Raw genomic sequence first — 20,101 nt, 5'->3', positions numbered from 1 at the left:
CTCAGCCACAACAGCTGCTGAGCCAGGGAGCCTATAGAGACATCCAATTACCATGTCTGAGCCTGCTTTAACCGTGACCTTTACCCAAATTATTTCACATTTCGGATCTCCGTCAATTTCCTTCGATACTATAGCACTTCTTATCGCTATAAACACGCCTCCCCCTTCACTGTCCAGCCTGTCTCTGCGGTATACATTCCAATCTGAGTTTAGGATTTCATTATGGTTTACATCTGGTTTCAGCATTGTGACCGTTTATTAATGAGAGCAGTTCTGGGACCTTTCTATAGATGCTCCTGCAGTTTAGTATTAACACATTAATATTGCTATTCCCTGTTGCATTTTGCCTACTCCTACCTTGCCGCGTCTCGGGAGGCGTCTTGCCGGGCCTAGGGAAGGAATTCTCTAACCTAAAAAACCCACACGTGCACTCCACACGTACTCCGCTACCCTTGTAGCCGCTTCCGGTGTGTAGTGCACGCCTGACCTATTCAGGGGGACCCTACATTTTTCCATCCGATAGCGGAGGTCGAGAAATTTGCACCCCAGATCTCCGCAGAATCGTCTGAGCCTCTGGTTTAAGCCTTCTACTCGGCTCCAAACCAGAGGACCACGATCGGTTCTGGGAACGATACTACAAATAGTTAGCTCAGATTCCACCCCGCGAGCGAGGCTTTCCGCCTTCACCAATTCCGCCAACTGCCTGTACGAACTGAGGACGACCTCTGAACACAGACAGCAGGAGTCATTGGTGCCGACATGAGCAACAATTTGCAGTCGGGTGCACCCAGTGCTCTCTATCGCCACTGGCAGGGCCTCCTCCACATCTCGGATGAGACCCCCCCCAGCAAGCAGACAGAGTGAACACTGGCCTTCTTCCCCAACCTTTCCGCTATTTCCCTAAGGGGCTCCATCACCCGCCTAACGTTGGAGCTCCCAATAACTAATAAACCCCTCCCCCCGTGTGCCTGCTCGGACCTTGCTGAAGGAGCGGCCACATGTCCACTCACAGGCAGAGCGGGCGATGCCACACGGCCAGCCTCCACATTGACCCTCCGCCTTGTGCGCCGGAAACGCCGCTGAACCTGCCCCTCCCCTTGGGGAGAGGGTGGCCCAACCAACATTTAAGTGAAAAGTTTTGTTTTTGTTTATGGTAATCTTCTTTTTGGAAAAGCGGGTAATACAGAGCAAGTCAGGGGTCAAATAAATATTCCATGAATGATCAAGAGTATGTAACATTAAGTGAATAACATTATTATTGAGAGTAAAATTTCATTTCATTGTGATGTTCAAATCAAGCCACAAAACAAGGAGTGAGTGTGTGAATATGAGAGTGTACCTGCAACAGTCTACAAATCCCTTTCTATCAAAAAGTAAGTATTGTATGTTTCCGATGTGGTGAAGGGATGTTTGATGGTTGGTTGGACGGTTGACTCGGGGGAGGGGAACAAACAGCAAGATCATCGGTCCCATAGGATTAGGGAAGAATGCGGAAAAAGTCGGCCACGCCCTTTCAAAGAAACCATCCCAGCATTTGCCTGAAGCGATTTAGGGAAATTATGGAAAACCTAAATCAGGATGGCCAGATGTGGGTTTAAACTGTCGTCCTAACAAATTTGAGTCCAGTGTGCTAACTACTGCACCACCTCACTCAGTGATGTTCGAAAAGTCCAGTAAATAATTCAGTAAATATTCACTGAACAGTGGTATACAGACAATGTCTGCCTTTAACAGAGCATTTCAAACGACCAAATGAAAATCAAAATGCAATAACTGATTCTGTTTACATTAATTATCTAAGTTCATTAGGTTTAAGGTTTCTGAGTGCCAGCCACATGGCTCTAAATTTGCTTCATGTGACCATATTATTTGCACAAATGGAGACACACATGAAAGGGAAATAATTTTCTATGATGTATGTGGCCAGCACCAACAGACATGTAATGATACTGGCTTCATTCTCAGGGTAACTCCATGATGTTGTTACAAACATTTAGAGATAATGGAGAAGAGTAAATGTATCAATCTGAGGTAAGGGACATTGGTCCAGAAATGTCAGAGCTGAAAGTTATAAAGGAAAATTGTTCTGATTCCTCTGACGATGTTATACATGCACTGATACTGTTGTTGCTAAGATTGTAGGGTAGGCAACTTTCAGAAGTGATAGTAAGGACCAACACAAGAAAAATGAGTCTAGTGAACATGGACTGTAAATTGCATACCTTAAGAGCTAGGAGCACTTGTTCGGGGGTAGTATGAGCCACAACAAGAAAAGAAGTCCAGCAAGTATGGGCTCAGAACAAAATCGTTCTCCATCATCTCTGAAAGTTTATAAGATCATCATGGAATCATCCTGTATAGTTTTGGCAGACAATACAATACGCTGAATTTTGTGTGAATAACTTTGAGTAAAAAAATTATTCTGTATTGCAAAAGTTGTTTACTAACTTTTGTTAAAAAAGGAAAACTTCTACAATCAACATGGCAGCAGACACAAGCTCAATAGGAAAGTGACACAAACACAAGTTTTCAGAATGAGAGGTTCCATTAAATAAGTACAGAGAGTGTAAGCTGGAGGATACTAGGTATGAATTTCAACCAGTATCCCAAGTCAAGAGAGACTAAACAAGACAAGTGAGAGTAAAATCAACAACAAAATTATGCCTGAAAAGTAGGTTTGGAAATCTGAGGACTGGTGCATGGGAACTGAAAGGAAGGATACGAATGCTGTATGTACACTATGCTAGACAAAAAGCGGACAACAACAGAAAAGCAAAGGAACCGAACCGACTGCTGTAGAACAAGTAAGAATCACAGAATAAAAATACAAAAATTAAAAGTAATGGAAAACAATGACAGTGAAAGAAAGGACAGAGTGAGGATCTGATGCACAATGACTGGCAACACTGTCATTGTTGAGTTTTGCAGAACTTATTCATTGGCTGCATATTGGACCAACAAATTAGTACCCATCACAACTACGAAATAAAACTTGAACAGTCAGTGCATATCATCTGATACATTACACAAATTATCTATATATTACTGCACTGATCTTAAGAGTGATAAGTAAGAGAGTATCTAGCAGAAGTCTCATAACAGAGACAGTCTTAAGGATACAAACCATATGGCTAGAGAATGGGCAAAAGGACATAGCAGATTTGGAAATGCAAACATCCTGTCAACATCAAACGTGTCCTCAACTTATGTATTTCATCTGGCTCTATCCACAGGGGTAATTTCTGTTTCTACATAAAATATGCAACTGACTGCTCCTTGTGTTTTACAAGATAGTACCATTTGGTGTCAACTGTGGACTGTAACAGTATGCAAAAACTTCATGTCTACAACTTATCATATCTTCTTTTTACAATAACAACAATATGGAAAGGGTAAATTGCTACTCACCACATAAAGGAGGTGTTGAGTCGCAGACAGGCACATGTTCACTTTGCCTGTCTGCGACTCGAAACCTCCTCTATGTGACGAGTGGCAGTCTAACCTTTCCAAATCATAGTTATTCAATCCTAGACTTTCCACCATTTGATTATACCTTTTACAGTGCTGTTCTTATCCATCTCCATCTCTAGTCCAACTCTCATCAGCATCACCAATGTCTTTCTACATCTATAACCACAGTCTACAAACTACTGTGAAATGCATGGCAGAGGGTATTTTACACAGCACCCCAAGTATTACAGTTTCTTCTAATTCCATTTGTATATGGCGCGCAGAAAGAATGAGTGCCTAAAGACCTCAGTGAACATCATAATGAGTTAAATATTGTATCTGTGGTCCCTATGAGAATGATATGCAGGGGGTCATAGTAAGTTCCAAGTTTCCTCACTTAATTGTGGTCCTTAGAATTTTGTTAAAAAGTTTTCACAAGTTGGCATCTATCACTCATGAAAAATCCAGTCACACCAATCTCTTAAAGATAAAATGTTTAACCCATCTAAGGCAACAAAAATTTGCTGCAGCCAATAACAACAAAGTGTCACAAACCTTTCTTTTAAAAAAGCTTCCCCCACTGAATCGCCATTGCCTATCAAAGATGTAATTTTTACTCAAAACTCTAATTCAATAAAAGTACTCTAGTTAATGACTTTTTCCCTACAGTCTGATAATAATCATTAACTGTACTATGAGAACCTATCATGGATGAAACCTGGTCTTGAAATTGGCCTAGAAAAGTTTTAACGAAGATGACCAATTCGTTCACTGGCAAGCCCTTAGGGCGACAACATTCACTAAATCCTTACATGCATCAAAGCTTCCTCATCTTTCCCTTGTTGCCTCCAACATTGTACTGAACAACACATTGCTAAATCACATGCTCTATGTCCCCAAAAATCTGATCACAGTTGTTACCATCCATTCTGACATTGTGCTTACTATTGTGGTATCTGAATGACGGGGGGCAGCCTATGAGAAGGAGGGTCTTTACCAGATCTGCCACATCTCTTACAAAACCTGTCAATATTCATTTCAGAGAGAGAGAGAGAGAGAGAGAGAGAGAGAGAGAGAGAGAGAGAGAGTTGTGTTTGTGTATTTTCTATTTTATGAGAAGGTCTTTCAGCCAAAATCTTCAATGTATAGCAGCCTTTTTGTTGTGTCTGTCTGCAACTCAACATCTCCTCTATATGGTGAGTAACAATCTATCCTTTTCATAATACTGTTCCCTTCCAATCAGACTCAACCCAAAATCAATACTGAATCCTGCATGACTCAGTTCAATCATCCATCCAACTTTGATTCATGCCCATTGCCCTCAATCATCCCCTTTTAACATTCCAGAATTTCTTAACTTTAAACCTTGCCTCAACCTAATTTCCCTAATCCCTCAACATGGAAACCAATCTTTTATCTGCATAAAGAACCACAATCCACCATCTGAAAGCTGAGGCTGGCCTTATAATATTACCTGCTGACAAAGAGTCCACCACTGTGGTTTTGAACTGCAGGGATCACCTAGCAGAGGGACACTGCCAGCTGTCAGATTCATCCACCTACAACCTCTGGCACAGTGACCCAACTCAAAAAATCCAGCAGAATCTCCAGTTCCTCCTCAAATCCTTAGGACCATCCCAGAACCCCCCCCCCCCCCACTTTCTCTCTCTCCCCCCCCCCAACCCCCACCCCTACCACTCACCGACTTCTACCTTCTACATGCTTCCAACAGTCTGTAAACCCAACCACAGAGGATGCCCTATTTCAATGGTTACTGTGCCCTCATAGAGAGAATCTCTGTTCTCATGGACCAACACTTACAGCCTATCGACCACCATCTACAACCTTATATAGAAAACAAACCAACCACTTCCTCCACCAACTCTTCACATTTCCTGTTCCATTTACCACATGGCACCCTGCTTGTCACTGTTGATGCCACCTACCTTTACACTAACATCCCCAATGCTCATGGCCTTGCCACTACCGAACACTACCTTTCCCAATGCCCAACTAACACCAAACCTTCACCTCCCTACTGACCGCCATGACCAACTATATCCTTTCCCATAATTACTTCTCCTTTGAAGATGTCACCTAGAAACAAATCCATTGTACAGCAATGGGCACACGCATGACACCAACCTATTAATGAGTCATATACAGGAATCCTTCCTAGCCACCCTGAATTCTAAACCCCTCATATGGCTCAAATTCACCAATGACATCTTCGTCATCTGGATTGAGGGTGAGGTAAGCCAATCACCTTCCGCCAGAACCTCAACACCTTCTCCCTCATTAGCTTCAGCTATTCCTCCCCAACCCATCAAGCCATCTTCCTTGTTGCTGACCTTCGCCTCAAGGATGAACACGTCAGTACCTCCATCCATATTAAACCTACCAACTGCCACCAGTACCTCCACTTCAGCAGCTGCCTACTATTCCATGACAAGTCCCTTCCATACAGCCTAGCCACACAAGATCACCGCATCTTTAGTGACAAGCAGTTCCTCTCCAAACATAACAAGGGTCTCACTGAAGCCTTCGCACACCAAAATTACCCTCCAAACCTGGTGCACAAACAGATCTTCTGTGCATTCTCTCTTCAATCACCTGCCATTTCCACATACCAAAACGCTCAGCCACAAAGGCAAAGGAGCACTCCCCTATTGACTCGGTACCCCCCAGGACTGGAGTAATTGAATTACATTCTCCACCAGGGTTTCAACTACCACTCATCATATTCTGATGCAAGGAATATCTTACCCCCTGTTCTTTCCACCCCTCCCACAACTGTATTCCACCACTCACTGAACCTATGCAATATTACTGTCCAATCCTAATCCACTCCTGCTCCAAACCTGCTGCCTCATGGCTCATATCCCTGCTATAGATCAGATGCAAGGACCTGTCCTATACATTCTCCTGCCACCACCTACTCCAGTCCTGTCACAGGCATCTCCTACGCCATCAAAGACGGAGCTACCTGTGTAAGCAGTCATGTCATCTACAAATTAAGCTGCAACAATTGTGCTGCTTTCTACATTGTCATGACATCTAAAAGGCAATCTATCTGCATGAGTGGCCAGAAATAAAATTTGGCCAACAAACAGCTGGACCACCCAGTTGCTGAACATGGTGCCCAGCAAAACGTGCTTCATTTCAATGACAGCTTCATAGCTTGTGCCATCTGGATCCTTTGTACCAACACCAGCTTTTCTGAATTGGCAGGTGAGAACTCTACCTGCACTATATCTTATGGTCTCACAACACCCTAGCCAAAACCTTCACTAGTCCCTTGTCCTCCACCTACCTGTCCCTTCCCTGCTTCCAATCCAGCACTACACAGCCTTCTATTCCATCAATGTGCCCATTAGTCTTTTTTCCCCTTCTCTGCTATGAGGAGGTATTGAATAGAATTGGAGAGAAGAGAAATTTGTGGCACAACTTGACTAGAAGAAGGGATCGGTTGGTGGGGCATATTCTGAGGCATCAAGGGATCACCAATTTAGTATTGGAAGACAGCGTGGAGGGTAAAAATCGTAGAGGGAGACCAAGAGATGAATACACTAAGCAGATTCAGAAGGATGTATGTTGCAGTAGGTACTGGGAGATGAAGAAGCTTGCACAGGATAGAGTAGCATGGAGAGCTGCATCAAACCAGTCTCTGGACTGAACACACACACACACACACACACACACACACACACACACACACACACCACACACTTTCAAACAATGGAAAATCCAAGATGACTTTGTTGGCCAAAAGCTTATATTGTAACAGCTTTTTGGTGTGCCTATTTGTGGCTCAGCATCTCTGCTATATGGATAGGCATACTTTGATATATGAGAGGATTATATTCGTAGTTTTTGAATTACCTGAGGAATCATTTCTCAAAGAATTATCTTGCTGAGTATCTTTCTGTGTTCCAATGGGATACATACATCACCCAAAGAAAGCTAAGGGTGAGAGAAGAGATAGGGGTGGGAGGGAGGGAGGGAGGGGGGTGAGAGAGAGGGGGGGAGAGGGAGGGGGGAGGGGGAGAGAGGGGGGGAGGGGGGGGGGGGAGAGAGAGAGAGAGAGAGAGAGAGAGAGAGAGAGTTATCAATAGTGATCTCCCAGGTGAGGCTTCACAAAAACTGAAAAATAATTTAATAATTTATGGTTCCTGTCCCTTGCTTTGTCACTTAAATCTTCTGAATGAAATTGAAAACAGTTACTACAGCAAACTGTGAAGCATAGTTAACAGTTAAAAATATATAAGGACGCAAGTAGGAATCGATCAAATCCCAAAAATTATGAATGATGGAGTTGAACAGTTTATTTCTAATAAAATAAGAGTACCTTTAAATGAATTTCATACGTATTTCTTAAAGACAGATTCTTCATAGCGGCATGAAAATGAAGATGTCGTCAATGTTCTACACCTAGTTACTAAACTACGGCTTGTAAATGATCCAGTTCAGACAGGCTTCACATTCATGGAACACTGTAATAGAAAAAACAAGGATCAGTAGCTATATTTGATTCTCAGCTTGTGTCTCAGCAGTTCATAACGTTCCAAGATGAAACAGAGACTGTACTGATAAATGAGTACTTTTCAAAGAAAATTTGATTTTGTCACCATGTCTGCATGACACACTTAGTTAATAATAGGTTTATAGGTGAAGAGATTGAAGAAATATAGATGAGATAGAACAAATAATTCAGATAGCTAAAGGAGATGAGAATTTAATTGTGATGGGGGATTGATATTTGCCAGTAGCAAAAGGACGTTAAGGAAAAATAGTAGGTGGATATGGACTGAGGGAAATGAATGAAAGAGGAAGAAACTTAGAAGAATTTTGCATTGAATGTAATTTAGAAGAATTTTGCATTGAATGTAATTTAATCATAACCAACACTTAGTTTAAGAACCATTAAACAAGGCTGCATATGTGGTAGAGGCCTGGAGACATTGGAAGGTTTCAGATTGATTATATGATGGCTAGACAGAGGTTGAGGTGGTTGTTGTTGTTGTATTCCTTCCAAAGACTGGTTTGATGCAGCTCTCCATGCTACTCTATCCTGTGCAAGCTTCTTCATCTCTGAGTAACTACTGCAACCTAAATCCATCTGAATCTGCTTAGTGTATTCATCTCTTGGTCTCCCTCTATGATTTTCACCCTCCACACTTCCCTCCAATGCTTAATTGGTGATCCCTTGATGCCTCAGAATGTGTCCTACCAACCAATCCCTTCTTCTAGTCAAGTTGTGCCACCAATTCCTCATCTCCCCATTTCTGTTCAGTACCTCCTCATTAGTCATGTGATCTACCCATTCTTCTGAAGCACCACATTTCAAAAGCTTCTATTCTCTTCTTGTCTAAACTATTAATTGTCCATGTTTCACTTCCATACATGGCAACAGTCCATACAAATACTTTCAAAAGAGACTCATCTACTACTTTAAATGTCGTATTTCCTAATCTAATTCCCTCAGCATCACCTGATTTAATTCGACTGCATTCCATTATCCTCATTCTGTTTTTGTTGATGTTCATCTTATATCCTCCTTTCAAGACACTGTCCATTCCGTTCAACTGCTCTTCCAGGTCATGTGCCATCTCTGACAGAATTACAATGTCATTGACAAACATCAAAGTTTTTATTTCTTCTCCATGGATTTTAATTCCTACTCCAAATTTTTCTTTTGTTTCTATCACTGCGTGCTCAGTATACAGATTGAATAACCCTGTCTCACTCGCTTCCCAACCACTGCCTCCCTTTCATGCCCCTTGACTCTTATAACTGCCACCTGGTTTCTGTACAAATTGCAAATAGCTTTTTCCCTCCCTATATTTGACCCATCACCTTCAGAATTTGAAATAGAGTATTCCAGTCAACATTGTCAAAAGCTTTCTCCAAGTCTACAAATGCTAGAAAAGTACATCTGCCTTTCCGTAATCTATCTTCTAAGATAAGTCATAGGGTCAGTATTGCTTCCAGTGTTCCAACATTTCTACAGAATCCAAACTGATCCTCTCCAAGGTCGGCTTCTATCAGTTGTTCCATTTGTCTGTCCAGAATTTGTGCCAGTATTTTGCAGCTGTGACTTATTAAACTGATAGTTCAGTAATTTTCACTCCTGTCAACACCTGATTTATTTGAGATTGGAATTATTTTATCTTTCTTGAAGTTTGAGGGTATTTTGACTGTCTCATACATCTTGCTCACCAGATGGTAGAGTTTTGTCATGGTTGGCTCTCCCAAAGCTATCAGTAGTTCTGATGGAATGTTGTCTACTGCTGCGGACTTGTTTCGACTTAGATCTTTCAGTGCTCTGTCAAATTATTCATGCAATATCACATCTCCCATTTCATCTTCATCTGCGTCCTCTTCCATTTCCAAAATACTACCCTCAAAGTACATTGCCCTTGTATAGACCCTCTACATATTCCTTCTACCTTTCTGCTTTCCCTTCTTTACTTACAACTGGTTTTCCATCTGAGTTTTTGATATTCATACAGGTGGTTCTCTTTTCTCCAAAGGTCTCTTTAATTTTCCTATAGGCTGTATCTATGCTACCGCTAGTAGTATATGCCTTTACATCCTTATATTTGTCCTCTAGCCATTCCTGCTTAGCCATTTTGCACTTACTATCGATCTCATTTTTGAGACATTTGTATTCCGGGTGTATACAGGGACAAGGAAAAAAAATTCCCGGTTGAAAACACACTTTCTCCCGGGTGAACATACACTTTTCCTGTGTTAAGTTATAGTATACTTTCCCTCGGCACTGTGAAACTTATCAGTCCTTTGAATGTTGAATATTTATGGTTTTATATGCCGACATAGAATTTCCCGACACTAGGGGGGGGGGGGGGGGGGGGGGGGGGGAACACGTTTTGGAAAGATCTTTGACGTGCAGGAACATGTACGGTGTGTTATGAAGGTATAAATTCGAATCCCACCATACACCGCATGTTATTTTCCAAAGCATTGAAATCGAGATTGCGACGCGCTTTCGTAAGCCAGTCATAGCTCATGTCACGTGATCTCGCCAGCCGATGACAGCATAGGACACTTGAGGTAGTCAGCCAATAGCAAGATCACTCTCAAGTAGTGCGAAAACACAAACAGGAAAAGTTAATGGTTTAAATTAATATACATAGTGTTGCTACAAGAAAAACAAAGCTTTCACATATTATCATGGTCTCGAAGATTAATAAGCTGCAAGAGACGCTAAGCTTCCACATATAATGTTGATCTTTTTTGCGTGTGTTACACTTTCAGATATATCACACAAATGTGCCAGTAAAATTTTTAATAACGACGTAAATTTCAGATCTTCTGGGGTCGAAACTCTTCTAGATGGTCGTCCTCAAAGAGTTGATTTTTAATTGAGAGTCAAACGCTCTGTGATTTAAGAAATTCATCGTACATTCTCGCACATTGTTCATCTTGTGTAAAAGTAAATTTACTTTGAAAGTAACGCTTTTCAAACCACCATCCGCAATGTTTTCCCGTGACCTGTTAGAAATTGATTTGTTACAGCAGTTACCAGAGAGTGCCAGATAACAGGCGCCACTGCTCATGCGCAGCTACGATGACGCAGAAAGCTCGTGTGTTCGTATGTGTAAAACGTTAAAAGATCTTGCACTATGTAACAAAAGAAACAAGACATCAGAGGATACTTCAAGAATATCGGAATTTCGTGAACCATACTAAAATGCATAATTCGGCTTAAAGTGCACATTCATATGTCCAGATTCGGATGTAAATTTTCTGGAGTACCAGTACTGTCAGTCACGTCATGCTCATCGGAGGCAATTTGTTGTTAGTAAGCACTGCATAGTCTTCCTAAAGCATTTGACACACTTTGCTGTTGGCAGACGCTTGTATGAGCACTATGTTTTGCTGTTGTTTATGGCGCATTTCCTTTGTGACTTAAGTTTTATTCTCGTTTTTTTCCCCTCTCGTTCATGTTTTGTTGCTACAGTATTATTCCGCAGAAGTGGGATACAGTAATATCCTTTGTTGGAGTACTGATTCTTACCACTCAAAATCAGAAAAAATTAACTGACAACTAAAACAATAATAGACTCCTGGAACTCTAAAAAATTCCTGGGTTTTTCCCGGTTTTCTCCCGGATGAAAAAATTCCCGGGTTTTTCCTGGATCTCCCGGTTGTCCCGGGTCGTAGACACCCTGGTATTCCTTTGTGCCTGCTTCATTTATTGCATTTTTATATTTTCTCCTTTCATCAATTAAATTCAATATCTCTTCTGCTACCAAAGGATTTCTAATAGACCTCGTCTTTTTGCCTACTTGATCTGCTGCTGCCTTCAATATTTCAATCGTTCCATAATGATCTGTCTGAAATTCTCTACAACCTCTGGTTCCTTCAGTTTATCCACATCCCATCTATTTAAAATGCCACCTTTTTGCAGTTTCTTCAGTTTTAATCTACAGTTCATAACCAACAGATTGTGGTCAGAGTCCACATCTGCCCCTGGATACGTATTACAATTTAAAACCTGGTTCCTAAATCTCTGTCGAACCATTATGTATTCTATCTGAAATCTTCCAGTGTCTCCAGGCCTCTTCCATGTATATAACCGTCTGTCACGATTCTTAAATCAAGTGTTAGCTATGATTAAGTTATGCTCTGTGCAAAATTCTACCAGGCGGCTTCCTCTTTCATTCCTTACCCTCATTCCATATTCACCTACTACTTTTCCTTCTCTTCCTTTTCCTACTATCGAATTCCAATCCCCCATGACTATTAAATTTTTGTCTCCCTTCACTATCTGAAAAATTTCTTTTATCACATCATAGATTTCTTCAATCTCTTCATCACCTTCATATGTCCAGATTCGGATGTAAATTTTCTGGAGTACCAGTACTGTCAGTCACGTCACACTCATCGGAGGCAATTTGTTGTTAGGAAGCATTGCATAGTCTTGGCATATAAACTTGTACTACTGTGGTAGGCATGGGCTTCGTATCTAGCTTGGCTGAAATAATGCATTCACTATGCTGTTCATAGTAGCTTACCCGTGCTCCCATTTTTTTTCTTTTTCTTTTTTTGTTCTGAAACCTACTCCTGCATAACCCCTAGTCAATTTTGTATTTATAACCCTGTATTCAACTGACCAGAAGTCTTGTTCCTCCTGCCACTGACCTGCATTAATTCCCACTATATCCAACTTTAACCTATCTACTTCCCTTTTTAAATTTTCTAACCTGCCTGCCCGATTAAGGGATCTGGCATTCCACACTCCGATTCCTATAATATGTTTTCTTTTTCCTGATGACGATGTTCTCCTGAGTAGTTCCCGCCCAGAGATCTGAATGGGGGACTATTTTACCTCTGGTATATTTTACCCAAGAAGATGCCATCATCATTTAACCATACAGTAAAGCTGCATGCCCTCAGGAAAAATTACGGCTGTACTTTCCCCTTGCTTTCAGCTGTTCACAGTACCAGCACAGCAAGGTCATTTTGGCTGATGTTACAAGGCCAGATCAGTCTATCACCCAGACTGTTGCCCCTGCAGCTACTGAAAAGGCTGCTGCCCCTCTTCAGGAAGCAAATGTTTGTCTGGCCTCTCAACAGATACCCTTCCATTGTGGTTGCACCTATTGTATGGCTATCTGTTTCACTGAGGCAAGCAAGCCTCCCCGCCAATGGCAAGGTCCGTGTGTGTGTGTGTGTGTGTGTGTGTGTGTGTGTGTGTGAGGGGGGGGGGGGGGAGAGGTACTAGATTTAAAATTGTAAGACATTTCAAGATGTGGAATCTGACCTCAATTTATTGGTATGAACTGTAGATTAAGACTGAATAAATTGGAAAAAAGGTAGGAAATTAAGGAGATGGGACCTAGATAAGTTGAAAGAACCAGAGGTTGTTGAGAGCTTCAGAGGGAGCATTAGGGAATGATTGACAAGAAGAGGGGAAAGGAATACAGTAGAAGATGAATGGGTAACTTAAAGAGATGAAATATTTAAGGCATCAGAGGATTAAATAGGTAAAAAGACAAGGCCTAGTAGAAATCCTTGGAAAAAACAAGCAATATTGAATTTAATTGATGAAAGAAGAAAACTTTAAAAGTCGCAAATAAAGCATGTGAAATGGATAAAAAAAAATTTTAAATTACATTGCCAGGAAGGGCAAAATTGCTAAGCAGGAATAGATAGATAACAAATGTAAGTATTTAGAAGAATATTTCACTTTGAGAAAGATAGATACTGCTTACAGGAAAACTGTGGAAAAGAAAAGCAGCTGTGTGAATATTAAGAGCTCAGATGGTAGACCAGTCCCAAGCAAAGAAGGGAAAGGTGATAAGTGGAAGGAATATACAGTGTGTCTGTACAAGGGAGATGAACTTGAAAGCAATATTATGGAAAGTGGAGTGAAAGTAGATGAAAATGAGATGGGAGGTACGATACTGTGAGAAGAATTCGACAAAACTCTGAAAGATCTAAGTCAAAACAGGGCCTCGGGAGTAAACAATATTCTGCCAGAATTACTGACAGTATTGGTAGAGCCAGCCATGTAAAACTCTTCCATCTAGTGTGCAAGATGTATGGGACAGGCGAAATACCCTCAGACTTCAAGAAGAATATAGTAATTCCAATTCCAAAGAAAGCAGCTGCTGACAGGTGTGAAAATTATCAAACTATCAGTTTAGTAAGTCATAGTTGCAACATACTAACACAAATTCTTTACAGAAGAATGGAACGACTAGTAGAAGCAAACCTCTGGGAAGATCATTTTGGATTCTGGAGAAATGTTGGAACATGAGAGGCAAAACTGACCTTATGACCTACCTTAGAAGATCAATTACGAAAAGACAAACGTACATTCATGGCATTTGTAAACTTAGAGAAAACATTTGACAGTGTTGATTGGAATACTCTCTTTGAAATTCCGAAGGTAGCAGGGGTAAAAAACAGGGGTTGAAAAGCTATTTACAACTTGTAAAGAAACCAGATAGCAGTTAAATGAACCAAGGGGCATGAAAGGAAGGCAATGGTTGAAAACGGAGTGAGACAGGGTTGCAGCCTATCCTGATCTTATTCAACATGTACATAGAAGAAGTAGTAAAGGGAGCCAAGGAAAAATTTGGAGTAGGAATTAAAGTTCAGGGAGAAGAAATAAAAACTTTGAGGTTTGCCAATGACACCGTAATTCTGCCAGAGACAGCAAAGAACCTGGAAGAGCAGTTGAATGGAACAGATGGTGTCTTGAGAGGAGGATATAAGATGAACATTAATAAATGCAAAACAAGGATAATGGAATGTAGTCAAATTAAATTAGGTGATGCTAAGGAAATCAGATTAGGAAATGAGACACTTAAATTAGCAAATGACTTTTGCTATCTGGGCAGCAAAATAACTAATGATGGCTAAAGTAGAGAGGATATAAAATGTAGACTGGCAATGGCACAAAAAGAATTTCCAAAGAAGACAAATTCGTTGACACTGAATATAGATTCACGTGATAGGAAGTCTTTTCCGAAGGTATTTGTCTGGTGTGTAGCCACGTACCGAAATGAAACATGGGCGATAAACAGTTTACATAGAAACAGAATACAAGCTTTCAAAATGTGGTGCTACACAAGAATGTTGAAGATTAGATGGGTTGATCATACAACTAGCGAGGAAGTACTGAACAGAACTGGGGAAGCAAGAAATTTGTGGCACAACTTGACCAAAAAAGGGATCGGTAGATCGGACACATTCTGAGATATCAGGGGCTCATCAATTTACACACATCAAAAAAAGTTTAGCATCACACCAGTTCCCAGAACTCCTGAAGATAGACGTTGACTGTGGATATTGTATCACAGACACAGTCCCTTTGACTGTTCAGAGATGTCACTAAACCCGCCCAAAGATGTAAACAACTATGCATGAGCAGCGCCTATTACACGAAAGGGGTCTGGCATCCGGTCAGTTCCAGTCATTCCACCAGGAAGGAGGTACATGGCTCATGTTCTCTGTAGTTCAACCATGCCTAGACGGTCAATACCATGGTTTGATCATGTCCGCATTGTTACTTTGTGCCAGGAAGGGCTCTCAACAATGGAAGTGTCCAGGTGTCTCAGAATGAACCAAAGTGATGTTGTTCACACATGGAGGAGATACAGAGAGACAGGAACTGTCGATGACATGCCTCGCTCAGACTGCCCAAGGGCTACTAATGCAGTGGATGACCACTACCTACACATTATGGCTTGGAGGAAACCTGACAACAATGCCAGCATATTGAATAATGCTTTTCGTGCAACCACAGGAAGTTGTGTTACAACTCCCAACTGTGCACAATAGGCTGTCTGATGCACAACTTCACTCCCAACGTCCATGGCGAGGTCCATCTTTGCAACCACAACACATGCAGCGCGGTACAGGTGGGCCGAACAACATACCAAATGGACTGCTCAGGATTGGCGCCACGTTCTCTTCACCGATGAGTTTCGCATATGCCTTCAATCAGACAATCATCGAAGAAGTGTTTGGAGGCAACTCCATCAGGCTGAACACCTTAGAAACACTATCCAGTGAGTGCAGCAAGGTGGAGGTTCCCTGCTGTTTTGAGGTGGTATTATGTGCGAGTGATGTACGCCGCTGGTGGTCATGGAAGGCGCCATGGCTGTACAATAAGTGAATTCCATCCTCCGACCGATAGAGCAACCATATCAGCAGCATATTTGGGAGGTATTCATCTGCATGGATGACAATTTGCACCCCCATCGTGCACATCTTGTGAATGATTCCCTTCAGGATAACGACATTGCTCAACTAGAAGGACATGCTACTGGGTATCAGAGGTACCAGTGTGTACAGCAATCTGGAGCAGCACCTCTGAAGATCTCACTGTATGGTGGTACAACATGCAATGTATGCTTTTCATGAGAAATAAAGAGGGCAGAAATGATATTTATGTTGATCTCTATTCCAATTTTCTGTACAGGTTCTGGAACTCTCGGAACTGAGGTGATGCAAAACTTTTTTTTTGATGTGAGTAGTACTGTACGTAAGCACAGGAGGTAAAAATTGTAGAGGGAGACCAAGAGATGAATACAGCAAGCAGAGTCAGAAAGATGTAAGTTGCAGTAGTTATTTGGAGATGAAGAGGCTCACGCAGGATAGAGTAGCATAAAGAGCTACATCAAAACAGTCTTGGGACTGAAGACCACAACAACAAAAGATTGTACAAAGTTTTTTATTGAGAAGCTCCTTTTGCATAAATATTTTTGAGATAAAAAGTAGATGCAACTTTATACCGTTCTATAATTTTTCAAATGCAGAGACACCCCTTCCCCTTTTCCTGCAGAGCCAAAATCATGCACAGCTCATTCTTTTGTGCAAAGAAAGTGAATTAGGGAGTAGTGTGAAGAAAAAACCAAACCTGAAAAATAAGAGCCTCCCTAAGCATCAAATTTAATTTTTCAAAGAAATAAGAAAACCGCAAGTTCTGTATAAAGTTTCTGACAGTATGATTTAAATAAATAAATAAATAAAAATGATTAAAAGTTATCTTGAAAACTAGTTGTTAAACCAAGTAAATAAAAAAAACTTGCCATATGATAAGCATGCATTTTACATTTTATCAAAATAACAAAGAGATAATCATATTTCTCTTTTTGTTGCCCAAAAAATGTATGTATTACATACAACTTAGTTTTTATATATGTTATATAATTATAAAAAGGTTAAACTGGAATGGGGAATGAGTGACTACCCAAAAAGAATGAGGAACGAAGGAACTAGAATTAGAACAAGAAAGAAGCCTGGCCAAACTAGACCAAGGTGGAAATGAGACCAGCCAAAGTGAATGGTTAGTGACCATTCCAGGAAGAAGAGCGGCTGAAGTGAATGCTGAATGACCATTTAGGGAACAAAGCTGACCACAACCAAAGTAAATGGTGAACAACAGTTCTTCAGAAGTCATTCCTCAGTCCTGTTGTTCACTTCAGTGAACCATTACTTTGAACCCGTATATTTGTGCACGACCTACCTTTACTTCACATCATATCTTCTCCATTGCATCCCATGGAAGAGCATGAACAACCTGTTCCATCACACTCATAAATCAGCCATTGATGGTGTTGTTGGTGTCCTTATGAAATTTAGTTCCTGAACTGACAGACTATATACCACAAGTGGAGCTCACATATATCAATATGACCAATTTTCCAGTATATTTCATGTCAGAATGCTGCCATGATATCTTTTACTGCACTATATACCACCAGTGGAGCTCACACATATCAATATGACCAGTTTTCCAGTATATTTCATGCCAGAATTCTGTGATATCTTTTACTGCACATATTATTGATTTACCTGATTGAGTTCCAAATAATGTGGAGATATTTCAGCTTGTGGCTATGAGTGTTGGCAATATAAATATGACAGAAAGGACAATAGAGAAGAAACAACTTATGGAAAGCTAAGACAAAGAACAGAAAACAAGAAGTTGAAATAAATGCATCTGGCTGTTACTTGTAACTGTACAATGGTGCAAACTGACAATAAGAGGAAAAAACTTTCCGTCAATGATTTTTCTTTCTCTGGGACAATGCAGATGTATACCTGTTTCAAAATATAAGTGTCTGAAAATATACATCACATGTCGTGGGCAATACTCACCCCATTGCTTGTAAGAGCAAGAGTGTGTTGGCGCCCACAAGCCACAGCGCTCACCTCCACCTTCAGATTTGGGAACAGTGAGAGGCCATGAGGAGTGCCAAAGCGAGACATTGTTGGACCAGTACCTGTAAATAAAAAGAGGAAAACTTTCAACACTACTTGAACATAAAAATAAATATTAATACAACAAAACTAGTTGTTTAGGGAGGCTAGCCTGTCATTCTCCACAGAAAAAATCTTCACAAATGTCTAAACGAATAAAAATGTTCTAAATTACCTTGTGTCTCATCCCAGTTTTAATAAAGGGATGAATAAAGGACTGTTGCCTTGATTGTCAGATGACTCCATGTAATACAAAATTCTGATGGAAAAAAGGGGCAAGGGAAGCAATGACTAGATAAAAACAGGACAAAGTATGAAAAGAAACCCATTAAAAGAATTAATTACCATGCAAGAAAATGCAAACAATACATAAGAGAGGATTAGCAGAGACAGAGATGTACTGTATGGTCACAAAGAATAGAAGAAATAGGGTAGGGAAAAGAAAATGACACGTGCCAACATACAACGAGGATGACACAAGAAAAGAGAATGAAGACACAAAAACAGGGACTATGATTTCTTTCTTTGTATTACAGGTGTCTTGATTTCACATGTACCCTTACAATTCCCTAGACCAGTTGCGGCAGATTTCTTTCTTGACAAACATTCACTGTGTTCTCACCACCTTCCAACTTGTACATCTAGGTGAGTCACTTGCCTGTCATCATCAAAGATCGCTCACTTTTCTTTTCCTGAGTTCTCATGAAATACAAGTGAATCAACCGAAAGTCTCTGTCCATCATTTATTATTTCATGGTACATTTACAGGTTTCTAGCCAAATTTGCCATTAAATGAAGTCACTAACTCAGCTAGACACCTGAAATATTACATCAATCACACCAAGAAAACCCTTCAAATCACTCATCATTTTATCAACTGTGCAAGACAGTCCCCAACAAAGACTTAACATTATACATACATGGTGCCACCCTGAGTTACATAATCCATGATTCAGGCCTTGAGGTGAAGAGCCATTAGCTACTCCCCCATTTGATACAACAAAAAATTGCTAACTGGTAAACATTAAACAACGGAAATGAAGGAATAGGAAGAGTATTTAGAGTTTGATTTAAATCCTCAGACATCTATCACCTTTGATGCAGAGCTTTCTTGAATGAAACTATACCTATCACAGTAGCAATATAATTCTTTGCATTGTAGTGATGATACTTTACGACTTTACAACAAATATTAATACTAAACTCACCCAGGCATCCTTGACCTGCATTTCCCCAAGTATACACAGTAGAATTACGAACAACAGCGACATGAGCAAAACCAGCACTCAACATGTTTGCTGCCACATTCCCAGCATTTTTTTTTAATGGAACATCCTGAAAGTGTTAAAATTATGATACACAACTGGTAATCATGCAAATTTTTTTTAAAAAAAGACAATTTCATATATAACACATTAGACACATAATTTATCTATCTTCCTTGTTATATCAATGAGTCACAGTTGGAATCTGTGTAACACTTTGTAGGGATATGAAATAGAATGAGCACACAGGCTCAGATATGGGTAAAACAGGTGGTAGACTTCAGTTTAATACTAGAAAACCAGGGAAATACAGTCAGTCTACAAAGAAGATTGCTTACAAATCACTCCTGTGACCCATCCTATAATACTGATCAAGTGTATGAAACCCATATCAAATAGGACTAACAGGGGATACTGAATGTATACAGAGAAGGGCAGCACAAATGGTCAGAGGTTTGTTTGATCCAAGGGAGAGTGGCACAGAGACACTGAGGAAACTGCCAGACTCTTGAAGATAGACATAAACTACCTCATGAACGCGTACTTACAAACTTTCAAGGACCATCTCTAAATGATGACTCTAGGAATATACTACAATCCCCTATATATCGTTCCAATATGGATCATGAGGGCAAGATTAG

The 20,101-nt window shown here is 40.6% G+C and overlaps 1 protein-coding gene across 1 annotated transcript in view; it reads right to left on the bottom strand.

Moving 5' to 3' along the window:
* Positions 1–20,101, bottom strand: part of LOC124775860 — a 416,537-nt gene that overhangs the window by 187,349 nt on the left and 209,087 nt on the right. Inside the window, exons 15-16 of the mRNA XM_047250694.1 lie at positions 19,404–19,530; positions 18,094–18,218 (exon numbers count right to left, since the gene is read on the bottom strand). Of these exons, the coding sequence (XP_047106650.1) occupies positions 18,094–18,218; positions 19,404–19,530 (252 nt within the window). The remainder of the gene's footprint in view (positions 1–18,093; positions 18,219–19,403; positions 19,531–20,101) is intronic.

Source organism: Schistocerca piceifrons, chromosome 2, assembly GCF_021461385.2.
Source record: "Schistocerca piceifrons isolate TAMUIC-IGC-003096 chromosome 2, iqSchPice1.1, whole genome shotgun sequence".
In the NCBI taxonomy this organism is placed as follows: domain Eukaryota; kingdom Metazoa; phylum Arthropoda; class Insecta; order Orthoptera; family Acrididae; genus Schistocerca; species Schistocerca piceifrons.
Note: the sequence above shows the minus strand (reverse complement) of the source record. Positions and strands in the feature narration are given on the sequence as shown.